Below are 13,745 nucleotides of genomic sequence, written 5' to 3'. Positions count from 1 at the left end.
GTGAATCCTGTGGGTGGGACAGGGATGGCCATGGACAAATCTGGGCCAAGTGCTGAAAAGTTAAGGGATGATATTGATTAACTTGTATGTGGGTCAGTTCCCCCATTTTTGGCACAAGATAGGGTGAACATGACTTTATAGGTCACTTGGGTGACTATGCCTTCATCATGGCTGATTCTATGCCATTCAATTTTATTTTAAAAAAATGCTAAACCACTAGTTTGTTTGAAACAATCACACAGCTCTTAATGTGAAATCATATTTCACTGGAGAACAAATTTATTTTTCGAAAAGTGTCGATCAGAAACACACTAGACACAGAAGATTAATTATTTAAATTCCAGGCTCAATTATGAACTAGTTTTTAGTCTATAAACAAGGTCTCAGAATTTCAATAGCATAACTATTGTACTATTCTACACCAATTCCATGTACTAAATGCTTTCAGAATAAGATGGAAGGAAACTGGGGTATGGTACTGCTGAAACTTATTGATTACATCTGTCATACAATGTATCTGATAAACATCTTTTAAATATGAACAAAAATACCAAATGCTCTAAATAACAACAACATTTTTTAAGACATATTCATGTACTAACTTTTGTTATTCCAGGAAGGTCAACAAGTGTAAGGTTAACAACATGTGGTGAGAAGATTCGGATGTGAATTGGCTCATCACTAATTCCCTGTAAAAGAAAAATGATACAGCTCAGTTAAACATGCATTATACTAAATACGGTAACAGTTTTGGAAAGAAATCACACAAGTTTTAAGTGCATGTTTTGGAAGATGCATTGGGCTATCAATCATGCTGACTTCATCTTCCTGGGTCATGTTCACCTGGGATGTATGAGGAAGACTATCTGCATTAGACTTGTTAGCCAGAAATAAGAAATGACTACAGTCCACAAATCAGTGAATTTGAATGAATCAAGGACAGTGGAAGCAGACAGACCAATTGTCTTTGTTCTTGCCATGAGGTTGAAGGAATGGAGGCTGTTATTTTGTGAAGTGCTCTGCACCTCCATTTTGTGTACTGGAATTGTTTGGCTGAATAGGTGTTTTAAAAAAAAAATAGACAATGATGCTACAAGTAATCTGCTGGACTAGAGATAATTTCCAAATAAGAAGTTATTTGTGAGGTGTTCTTTAGTAAGATATAACATGCAGGCTTGTGAATGGTGAGGGTCTGTGTCTACCCTGAGTGATTCAAACTAGTTTCTAGTTTAGTAGCTTATTTAGAACAAATAGCCCTAAAATTACCAGTTGTTATCTGCAGAAGCAGGGCAATAAATGGATATTGGCCTGGACCAGATCCAATAAAATGTTATAGGTCAGTCAAATGACTCATAGCCAATGACACTGAAATGCAACATTTGAACTGATAAGGAATGAACATAAAAGCAGAGGCTTCAAAGGCAAAATAGCGACAACTTTGGAGATGAACCATCACAGATACAAGTGTAAGCCACCCTACATGGAACATGTGTCGAGTGAATCAGAACTACAAGGAACACCTGGCCAACGTACCTTTGCACCAGTATTAGCTTTTCTATTCAGGAGAGTCAAGAAAACTTGGTGGGTGCGCACACAGGAATTTAAGAGTATGAATCCACATGCTTGTTAGTTCAGACAATAACGGTACTTGTCAGTAATCACAGATTCTCTCTGTGCCTCTCTGATCATTATTACTAAGGAGTGATCCTTATATAACAAACTCATTTCACTTTCCCAGAAACAACCAAATTTCAGTTTGAATAGTTTGTGCCTCTGGGGTAGCAGTGAGAACACTGTTTCTCAGGCCACCTGGCCACACTGATAGTCAAAGACAGAGACATTAAAAACTAATCAAATAGAAATTATATTTTTTTTAAAAACTTTTTTAAAAAAGTAAACAAAACAAAAATAAAAAAGATACACATCTTATTGAAATCAAAAATTAAGACTGCAAAAGCAAAAGGCCTTTGACAAGTTGCCACACGTGAACTGCTAAATAAAAGACCCTCGAGTTAGAGGTACTAGCATGGATAGAAAATTGGCTGACTGGCAAACGTCAGAGAGTGGGGACATAGGGCCACTTTCCAGGGTGGTTTGCAGTGACTAATGAAGTTCTGCAAGGGTCAGTGTTGGAACCATAATTTATACTTTTCCATTAATAAAACAGAAGGAACTGATGGCATTGTGGCCAAGTTTGCAGATAATATTCAGATAGCTGCAGGGAAAGGTAATGTTGCAGAGGCAGGAAGTCTGTAGAAGAACTTGAAGTGGGCAAAGTAGCAGCAGATGTAGAGTAGATACAATGTAGGGAAGTCTGGGTTATGTCCTTTGGTAGGAAGAATCAATGGGTAAACTATATTTTCTAAATGTGAAGAGAATTCAGAAACTGGAGGACAAAGGGACTTGTGAGTCCTAGTTCAGTATTCCAATAAGGTTACTTGAGGGTTGAGTTGTAGTAAAGAAAGAAAATACAACACAAGTATTCATTTCAAGACAATTACAATATAAAAAGCAAGGATGTACTAATGAGGCTTTAAGACATTGGTCAGGTTACATTTGAAATATTGCGAGCAATATTAGGCTCTGGAGCTAATGAAACATGTGCTGGCTTTGGAGAGGGTCTAGAGGAGATCCATAAGAATCACAGGAATGAAAGGCTAACAAATGAGAAATGTTTGACGGCTCTGGTCCTGTACTTGATGGAATTTAGAAGGATGAGGGAGGCATCTCATTGAAACCTACCAAATAACGAAAGGACTGGATAGAGTGGACATGGGGAGAATGTTTCCACTGGAGGAGAGTCTGGGATCTGAGGGCATTACCTCAGAGCAAAGCGGTATCTTTTAAAACTGAAATGAGGAATAATTCCTTCAGCCAGAGATCGATTAATCTGTGGAATTCGTCGTACATCAAAATCAATGGGAAACTAGATTCTCCATTGGAGAGGTGGATTCCTCAGCAAGACTGTCACCAGCAAGTTCCAAGGTTACAAATTTGACAAAACATTTGAATAAGTCCAAGCTTTAATTTGTTCTAAACAGCTGAATACTAAAAGTTCTGCTCAGAATCACCAGTATTCGGTTATTATGCTTGTCTTGGACTGGATGTTTGCCTTTATGTACATTTTCAATACCCCCCATCCTTTACAGAACATGTAATTTTAAAAAAAGGCTCAGAGGAAGTTGAACCAGGTACAATACATAGAATCCTAGATTGCCCTATTAAGTGAAGGCTTAACCTTTAACTTGGATGGATGAGAGTTGTTCTCACTGAAATGTAGGAGTTTGTGAGTACACCAAAGACTGGCTCCCAAGTGTTGGCCAAAGATGCATAGAATCAGAAAAGTGGTGGGCCACTTAGGATGGAATTAAGAACTGCCAACCATTAGGATAGTGAATCCTAATACCCCAGAAGTTTCGGATGCTCAGTCACTGTACATATTCAAGATGGAGACTGATAACAGCTTTGTAAAGGAATCACAAAACAAAGCAGGCCAAAGAAGCAGAAGTTCAGGTTAAGGAACTATATTGAATAATGGAACACTCATACCATATGACCTCCTTAGAGTCATAGGGACATAGAACACTACAGCACAGAAACACGCCTTTCAGCCCATCCAGTCTGTGCCGAACAATTAATCTGCCTAGTCCATCAACCTGCTCTCAGATCTCCTTACCCCTCCTATCCATGTACATATCAAAATTACTCAGACCTTTCATCCTTTATCTTTTATGTTCTTAGTTTACCTTATTGCCACCGGAAACTCTTTCCGTTTCAGTTTCTATTTCTTGTCTAATTTCATCAAAATCTGTGTAGATCTGAAAAGAACAGAAAATAAAGTCATTCGTTTTGACACTGGCAAAGTATCAGGTTGCTTCTTAGTTCATACTCATAAATCAGAAAGAAATAACACTAAAATAGCAACTTTGTCTCAGTGATTACCCTTACAGGAAAACAGGCACACAAATTTCCACTTGTACATAATTGTTCCACCCTCACACACCACACTCTCACTTTACTGAAAGATCCATCATATAGGATCATAGATTAACACAGGCCATTTAAAACATCAGTAAAAGGGGAATAAGAGAAAAATTGGCTGCCAGATGAGAAACTAATAATTTAATGTTGCCGTATTAAACAATGATTACAACTCTTATTTCTTGACTTCCCTGGATTTTGTGTTACATATATAATTAGTAATAAATAGAACAATACCTTATTTTTTGTGTGAAGAAATTTTCCCCATTCTTCTGCATCTATTCCTTTAAACAAAATTAAATCAGTTAAAATGTAAATATTAAATACCCAAAGTAATTCAATCAAAGATAATACTGAAAAGAAAAAGGTGCATATAATAAAGGATCAAAAGAAAAAATAACCAAGGTTAAGTTATATGAGCATGTCTAGTTTCCATGCATTTACTGTGACTGAAAGCAAAACTAATATTGTTGGCAGGTGTAGTACAACTCTCCTCCAGGAAGATCTTAATTTACACAATCTAACTGGCTGACAATGAGTTAAATTCTAATACACATTAGGAGATGAAAGATTCAATCAACATCTGCCATTTGGCTATACTTATTTACCGTTTGGGTCTTTCACCACTATACAACATCAAATAAAAAGTTCTTCAATGCTTTGGCTAATTTAAATAATATGAACTATATTACACCAATCAGAAACTGTTACCTTCCAATATTGCACAACTGCATTCCACAGGCCATTTATCTTATTGAAGAAATGCATCTCATACAAAATCTATTGAAATTTCTTTCATACTGATACAATTATAAAAATCATATTCAAGAAATTAAATGTGGAATTGAACTATGTTTGTAAAACTAACCAGCTTCACGTTTAAAAGCTGAATTGTGCTGGCTGTGGTTAAACATATGTCACTTTACTTTGCTATGGACTCCACTGGACTTTAGTTGTAGAACCTGATCACGGTATACACTGCAGTATTACACTGGTGAATCTGTTTCTCCAGTCCCATGCCAGTCAGACCTGGCATAAGACTAGAGTCACTGAAACGAAGATTCATGAACTGGTAATTAAAAAAGAAAATAATTATTAATTTTAATATCCTGACAATTTCTTATGTTTTTGTTTTTTTTAAAAACATAGTAGCCTAATAATATAGCCGTTAACACTCAAAGAACACACACTCTGATCCAAGCCTTATTTCCTGATAAAGGATGTCCAGGTGTTCCAGCAATGGAACTTCTGCTAGTTGAGGCCAACTTGCTGCTGAAACTATGCTGCAATCGACTGGATGCCTTATGGTGAACAGCCAGGTGCCATACAAAAATTTCTAAACCAACCATGTCAACTTACTTACAGAGAAAAGGTGCACAGATGACCTAACTAAATCTAAAATTTTGCAGACGATACCACCATAGTGGCTATATCTCAAATAATGTTGAGGCTGAGAACAGGAAGGAGATAGAGAGCTTAGTGACATTGTGTCACGATACAACCTTTCCCTCAATGTCAATAAAGGTACAGGTCGTTGCCTTCAGGAAAGAGTACAGAGCATATGCTCCTGTCAATGGTGTTGAGTTTGAAGGGTGGAGCTTCAAGTTTTCAGGAGTGATCAGCAGTAGCCTGCCTGGTCCAACCACTTTGAAGTCATGAGCAAGAAAGCTCACCAATGCCTCTGCTTCCTAAGGAGGTGAAAGAAATCTGAAATGTCCCCGCTGCTTCTTACCAATTTTTATTGAAAGCATTCTATCTGGATGCAATAACAGCTTGGTATGACAACTGCTCTGCACATGACCTATATTCTTAACAGGATTTATTAATGACTAACTTATATTTACAGCCCTTAGTCTGAATTCCACGATAATTGGAAGCTTATCCAATTTCAAATGCTTTCAAAATTTTAAAGGCCTTTCTACCTCTCAGTCTTATCTTTTCAAGAGTGAAAGCTTTATAGGTCTTTCCTTAAAAGTTGAATTCCCTACATTCTGATTTATTTCAGTTTTCTCCACTGTTTTGTTCAAATGTACACATTGGCTTGAATAATCACTAAAATATTCCAGTCACTGAAAAATAGCCTTCCTTAGTTCATGTTCAACTACATCATTCAAGACAAAAGCAAAATAACCTATTTGCAGCACCACCAGTAGTTTCATCAGAATTATCGCTGCAGACATGATAAAAATTTTAGTGGTCACTCGATACCCCTTTCTTCTACATAACAATTCTACTTCATGTAAAACACGAGGTTATTAGTCTCATTGATTTTATGTCAAGTCTCAAAACATTTTTATCAATCCTGATACATTTCTGCAATTCCCACAGATTTACCACCTACATACAGTAGGGATAATTTACAGTAGCCATTTAACCTAGTAGTCTTTGGAATGTGAAAACAGAAGACTTTGGTGTGAGGATTGGCTGACAACACCCAAGGCCAAAATACATCCTGTCATTTTTGGCAACACACATTTTGTAAATATTCAGTTTTTAACCCAGAGACAGGCTTTTCTACAATTCATAAGTCCATCAATTATCCTTCGATGGTGTACAACTAGACAATAATTCAAAGCCATGCAGAGAACAGACATGATACACAAAGAGGAAAACAAAAAAGCGGAAACCTTTGTAAGGCTGGCCGTAATTTTTCCATGCGGCTGTTTCTGTAGTTAGAGAAATAGCAGAAGGGTTAAGTGTTTCAGCTTAGAAGATACAGTTCACAAAATACACTTCCCTCATGCAGGCTGAAAGACAGTACAACAGACACTGCATTCAGATGATTGCTTAAAGTAGACAAACAAGATTTGTGCAGCCAAAATTATTTTAAAAATATAACATCTCCCATTTAAACACTTTGGAATTTGAAGCAATCAACAAAATAGTTAACTCTAAAGCACTGAAAGTCATTGAATATTTCTTCAGTGTTGAATCATCACTCATTCCAACTCACCTGCATTGACAATGGGAGGCAATAGGCAGAAGTTCACAGTTGCAACATAAATGGGGAGGGGCAGAAAAGAACTACTGGAGTCCAAGATGATAACTTGAGTTAGGTATCAATTCTGATTTAGCTCAATTTCCCCATTTCAGAGCAAAGAGCAACAGAGCAAAAACTGTGCAGGAGTGGTGGGATTGCAAGGCAGTGAGAAGCAGTAGCAAGTGGCAGAAATATAAAGCCATAAGCAGCAAGAGGACAGAAACAACACCAGCGGACATGCAAAACAATTATAGCACAGAGAAATAGTGTTAGGAATGTAATGAGTGAGATAGAGAAAAGAGAACAAGAGCATTTTTACTTATGGAGCAAAAGTAATGCTCGACAGTATGTCAAGTGGCAAGAACGAAGGAGCAGAGCAAAAATTGCAAGGTACAGGACAGCAACAACACATGATATAGCTGAGCTCACATGGCAGAAGAAAGTGGCAAAATAATAAACATTAGCAAGTTACTAGTAGGATGCTGCTTTTTAGAATATGCAAACTCAACGGAAAGACCAAACATACCATCATCATCACCCTTCGCTTTCCGCTGTTCCTCTGGAGAAATATTCACTAGCTGCAGAACCAAAGGTCTTCGAGTCACAATGCCAGTACCTCTGGGAAGTAAGTCCCGTCCTACTAGACTCTCCAGCACAGAGCTTTTTCCACTGCTCTGTCAACAGTAAGAGAACAAAGAAATTTAATTTTCAATTGGTTCACTTCAGCTGGAGAAGAGAATAACTTTTATATGTAACTAGCAAGTTCACAGAAAGATTGGATAATCCAAAAAAAGGAGAAAGGCAGAACTGTTTGTAAAGTTGTACTTCAAATACTGTGGAAGTCCACATAAACATTACTACTGTGGAGCACAAGGCTAACTAAGCTTTCTCCATAGTAGCCAAACATTGGCTTTTTGTCTTAAGGCTATTACTCCAGAATCATATACTACCGTAGATTCCGGACTACAGAGCGCACCTGATTTTTAGCCGCTGGCACTAATTTTAGAAATAAAATCATTTTTTTAAATGTAAAGGCCGCACCGGATTTTAGGCCGCACCGGATTTTCGGCCGCAGGTGTCCCACGTTGTAATATGAGATATTTACACAGAAAGATATTACACGTGAGGATTTTTTTAACTTTTAATTAAATCCATATGGTAACAAAAACAAATACATATTGCAAATGCTTTTTTTCGAACCGTGCCCGTACGCGGCTACTTTTAAATATACGTTGCGTATACTTCTTTACTGAACAACATTCCAATATCTCCTAACGACTGGTAAAAAATATATATACTGCAGCCTACCAGGAAAAGTTATTGATACCTTTAACTTAAAAGCAGAGTTCGCTCGGATCCAAAGCCGCTCGCGTAATGCCGCTCCCCCCCTCCTTTCCGTTTCATCGCAAACGGCATTTAAAAGCAGATTTCGCTCGGATCCAAAGCCGCTCGCGTAATGCCGCTCCCCCCCCTCCTTTCCGTTTCATCGCAAACGGCATTTAAAAGCAGATTTCGCTCGGATCCAAAGCCGCTCGCGGAATCCGCTCCCCCCCCTCCTTTCCGTTTCATCGCAAACGGCATTTTCCCACAAGACACCGCGAAACCGGGTGTGTCGTCATAGCATCCCGCGATGTAGTACAGAAAACAAATATAGTTTAAACTAAGAGGGTAGGTAGCACAATGCTTCGAGTGTTTTCCATGTTGATGAGGGTGAGTACAAATGACTGATTTACAATAATTTAATTGTGAAAGTGCGCTTGATTTATCGTACAATTTCATTGGACCTCTGTGAACTACTCATCAATTTTATTGGTCTACTGTTACGAGGCAAAATGTTTACGAGGCGGCATGAAAAAAACCTTGCATTAGCCGCTCCGGATTATTGGCCGCAAAGTTCAAAGCTGTTCAAAATGTGGGAAAAAAGTAGCGGCTTAAAATCCGGAATCTACGGTAGATATCAATAAGACTATCTATTTCCCCTCTAGTATACTGGCTATCTGCATAAATTACACATCAGCTACAATCTCCCCAAGAAATGCTACATCCTGATTTGCTTCCAACAGATGAAGACAGATGCTCATTTCAGACCTTCTCTTTATATAGAAAACTGCTTCAAGACATAATTTCATATATTTGAATACTACTGCGATTTTAACTTAATCGCCCATTTAAGATAGAGTTAGAACACTGCAGCTGAATTATACCAAGAGTATGGTAAGAATACAAGACCATAAGATATAGGAGCAAAATTAGGCCATTTGGCCCACTGAATCTGCTCTGCCATTTCATCATGGTTGATCAAATTTTCCTCTCAGCCTCAATCATCTGCCTCCTCCTCCCACCCCCGTATCCCTTCATGCCCTGACCATGCAAGAATCTATTAGTCTGCCTTAAATATGCATAAAGACTTTGCCTCCCCAGCTGTCTGCAGCAACGCATTCCACAGATTCAGCACTCTCTGGCTAAAGAAATTTCTCTTCATCTCTGTTCTAAAAGGAAAGCCCACTATTTGGAGACTGTGTCCTCTAGTGACCCTGAAACTATAGGAAACATCATTTCCACATCCACTCTATCAAGGCTTTTCACCATATAATAGGTTTCAATGAGGTCACCCCTCATTCTTTAGAATTCCAGTGAATACAGGTCCAGAACCATCAAACACCCTTCATTTGACAAACCATTTAATCCCAGACTAATTTTTGTGAAACTCCTTTGAACCCTCTCCAGTTTCAGCACATCCTTTCGAAGACAAGGGGCCCCAAAACTGCACACAATACTCGAAGTGAGGCCTCACCAGTGCTTTATAACGTCTCAACATTACATCGTTGATTTTATAGTCCAGTCCTCTTGAAATGAATGATAACATTGCATTTGCCTTCCTCATCACTGACTCAACTTGCAAATTAACCTTTGTGGAATCCTGCACAAGGACTCCCAAACCCCTTTACACCTCACATTTTTGTATTTTCTCTCCATCTGGAAAATAGGCTATCCTTTCATTTCTTCTTTCAAAGTGCATGACCATACACAGCATTCCATCTGCCACTTCTTTGCTCATTCTCCAAATCTAAGTCCTTCTGTAGCCTCCCTATTTCCTCGAACTACCTGCCCCTCCACCTATCTTCGTATCACCTGCAAACTTTGCAACTAAGCCATCAATTCCAACATCCAAAAAACATCGACATATCATGTAAAAAGAATTGGTCCCAACACAGACACCTGTGGAACACCACAAGTCAACGGAAGCCAATCAGAAAAGGCTCCCTTTATTCCCACTCTTTGCCCCCTGTCAATCAGCTATTGTTTTATTCATGCTAGAATCTTTACTTTACTGTCACCAAACATAGAAAATAGCTGTAGGAGTAGGCCATTTGGCCCTTTGAGCCTGCACCACCATTCAGTATGATCATGGCTGATCATCCAACTCAGAACCCTGTACCTGCTTTCTCTCCATACCCTCTGACCCCTTTAGCCACAAGGACCATATCTAACTTCCTCTTAAGTATAGCCAATGAACCGGCCTCAACTGTTTCCTGTGGCAGAGAATTCCACAGATTCACCACTCTCTGTGTGAAGAATTTTTTCCTCATCTCGGTCCTAAAAGGCTTCCCCTTTATCCTTAAACTGTGACCCCTCGTTCTGGATTTCCCCAACATCGGAAACGATCTTCCTGCATCTAGCCTGTCCAATCCCTTTAGAATTTTATACGTTTCAATAAGATCCCCAATTGATACTAGAGCATACAATCATCACAGTGATATTTGATTCTGTGCTTCGCGCTCCCTGAAGTACAAGTCAAAGTAAATATAATAAAAATTTAAATTATAAATCATAATTAGAAAATAGAAAAGGGAAAGTAAGGTAGTGCAAGTCAGGTCCGGATATTTGGAAGGTATGGCCCAGATCCAGGTCAGGATCCATTCAGCAGTCTTATCACAGTTAGAAAGAAGCTGTTCCCAAATCTGGCCATATGAATCTTCAAGCTCCTGAACCTTCTCCCGGAGGGAAGAGGGACAAAAAGTGTGTTGGCTGGGTGGGTCGTATCCTTGACTATCCTGGCAGCACTGCTTCGACAGTGTGTGGTGTAAAGTGAGTTCAAGGATGGAAGATTAGTTTGTGTGATGTGCTGGGCTATGTTCATGATCTTCTGCAGCTTCTTCCAGTCTTGGACAGGACAACTTCTATTCCAGGTTGTGATGCACCCTAGAAGAATGCTTTCTACGGTGCATCTATAAAAATTAGTGAGGGTGTTAGGGGACAGGCCAAATTTCTTCAGCTTTCTCAGGAAGTAGAGGTGCTGGTGGGCCTTCTTGGCAGTGGACACTGCTTGGTTAGACCAAGTCAGGTCATCTTGTGATATTTTTCCTGTAATACCACAGACCCGTAGCTTGTTAAGCAGCCTCATGTGTGGCGCCATCTTAAAGGCCTTCTTAAAATCTAAGTACACATCAACCAATACTCTTTTGTCTTTCCTGCTTGTTATTTCTTCAAAGAATTCCAACAGATTTGTCAGTCAAGATTTTCCCTTGAGGAAATCATGCTGACTGGGGCCTATTTTATCATGTGCCTCCAAGTACCCCCACACCACATCCTTAACAATTGATCCCAACATTTCCCAATCACTGCCCAATATACTACAGAATGTTGCTCTGAGAGCAGACACATTTGTAAATAAATACAAGAATGTAAAGAAGCAATCTAACAAAAGAATTAGTAAGTGTTAATCACTGATAAATAATTTTCATTAAGCACTGTTAGCTAGTTAATATAGGCTTATTTATGGTACTTAGAAAGGTCAGGTGGTTTTCTGGCAAATAAAGAACATAGAATAGTATAGCATATTACAGGCCCTTCGGCCCACAATGTTGTGCCAACGTTCAAACCCTGCCTCCCATATAACCCATCAACTTAAATTCCTCCATATACCTGTCCAGTAGTGTCTTAAACTTCACTAGTATATCTGCCTCCACCACTGAATCAGGCAGTGCATTCCACGCACCAACCACTCTCTGAGTAAAAAACCTTCCTCTAATATCCCCCTCGAACTTCCCTCCCCTTACCTTAAAGCCATATCCTCTTGTACTGAGCAGTGGTGCCCTGGGGAAGAGGCTCTGGCTATCCACTCTATCTATTCCTCTTAATATCTAGTACACCTCTATCATGTCTCCTCTCATCCTCCTTCTCTCCAAAGAGTAAAGCCCTAGCTCCCTTAATCTCTGATCATAATGCATACTCTCTAAACCAGGCAGCATCCTGGTAAATCTTTGTAGCCTTTCCAATGCTTCCACATCCTTCCAATAATGAGGCAACCAGAACTGGACACAGTACTCCAAGTGTGGCCTAACCAGAGTTTTATAGAGCTGCATCATTACTTCACGACTCTTAAACTCCATCCCTCAACTTATCAAAGCTAACACCCCATATGCTTTATTAACCACCCTATCTACCTGTGAGGCAACTTCAGGGATCTGTGGACATGTACCCCCAGATCTCTCTGCTCCTCCACACTACCAAGTATCCTGTCATTTACTTTGTACTCTGCCTTGGAGTTTGTCCTTCCAAAGTGTACCACCTCACACTTCTCCGGGTTGAACTCCATCTGCCACTTCTCAGCCCACTTCAATGTCTCTCTGCAATCTTCGACAATCCTGTACACCATCTACAACACCACCAACCTTTGTGTTGTCTGCAAACTTGCCAACCCACCCTTCTACCCCCACATCCAGGTTGTTAATAAAAATCACGGAAAGTAGAGATCCCAGAACAGATCTTTGTGGGACACCACTAGTCAGAACCCTCCAATCTGAATGTACTCCCTCCACCACGACCCTTTGCCTTCTGCAGGCAAGCCAATTCTGAATCCACCTGGCCAAACTTCCCTGGATCCCATGCCTTCTGACTTTCTGAATGAGCCTACCACGTGGATTCAAATGGCAGAAATATTGCAAGGAGCAGAGTCCACTGTACCCTAAAATCATTACAAGATGGAGATCCTTTTAAAAGTTAGGACAATATGGGGAGAACAGGATGGCAAGATGGATGTTTGACCTGCCTCTCTACTATATCACATACTAGCATGTGAAAATGAGACACCAGCAACCCACTACACCCTGTTCTATTTCATTTTGAAATAGAAAGATCCCATTATTAATGTCAAACACGAGCATTATAAAATGGTGAGGTTACAAAATTACAAGACCTCACAAGAGGAAAACAGAAATCACAAATGTAATCCCAAATATTAACAACTTAAAGTGGGATATCTTGCACTGGATTACATATTGAAATCATTCTCAGACTAGCAGAACTTATTTAAATTCCAAAAATTTCAAGCAATAACAATTATGAAATGAAAACAGGACTAGGTGTGGCTATTAAAATGGCAATAATGTAGCTGTATAAATGTGGCAACTATACAGGCATACGAAAATATTTAATTAGTCATTATACAGTAGCACAACGAGCTAGAACATTTTGGCTTGAAACACCTTTGACCATATAGCAACACAATTTCTTTAACAATAGTTTTTAATTAGGCCTTAATGCTGGCTTAGGCAACAAAGATTATGTTGGGTTTATCTTTTAGTAGATGAAGAAAATTTCACAGAGGCCACCCATTTTAATTCCACTTCCCATTCCGATATGCCCATCCACTGCCTCCTCCACTGTTATGATGAGACCACACCTAGGCTGGAGGAACAACATCTTGTATTCTGTTTGGGTAGCCTCCAACATGATGGCATAAACATTAGTTTCTCAAACTTCCAGTAATGGCCTCCAGGGA

The 13,745-nt window shown here is 39.3% G+C and overlaps 1 protein-coding gene across 3 annotated transcripts in view; it reads right to left on the bottom strand.

Moving 5' to 3' along the window:
- dnm1l (dynamin 1-like) overlaps positions 1–13,745 on the bottom strand; it is a 49,118-nt gene that overhangs the window by 25,145 nt on the left and 10,228 nt on the right. For 2 of the 3 annotated variants that reach the window (XM_073059216.1, XM_073059214.1), the window contains exons 2-6: positions 7,488–7,635; positions 6,609–6,647; positions 4,219–4,265; positions 3,747–3,818; positions 603–689 (exon numbers count right to left, since the gene is read on the bottom strand). In XM_073059216.1, coding sequence (XP_072915317.1) covers positions 603–689; positions 3,747–3,818; positions 4,219–4,265; positions 6,609–6,647; positions 7,488–7,635 — 393 coding nt within the window. The remainder of the gene's footprint in view (positions 1–602; positions 690–3,746; positions 3,819–4,218; positions 4,266–6,608; positions 6,648–7,487; positions 7,636–13,745) is intronic. The other variant, XM_073059215.1, reaches the window with a different exon arrangement.

Source organism: Hemitrygon akajei, chromosome 10 (genome assembly GCF_048418815.1).
Source record: "Hemitrygon akajei chromosome 10, sHemAka1.3, whole genome shotgun sequence".
Lineage (NCBI taxonomy): Eukaryota > Metazoa > Chordata > Chondrichthyes > Myliobatiformes > Dasyatidae > Hemitrygon > Hemitrygon akajei.
This window is presented reverse-complemented; position numbering and strand designations above follow the sequence as displayed.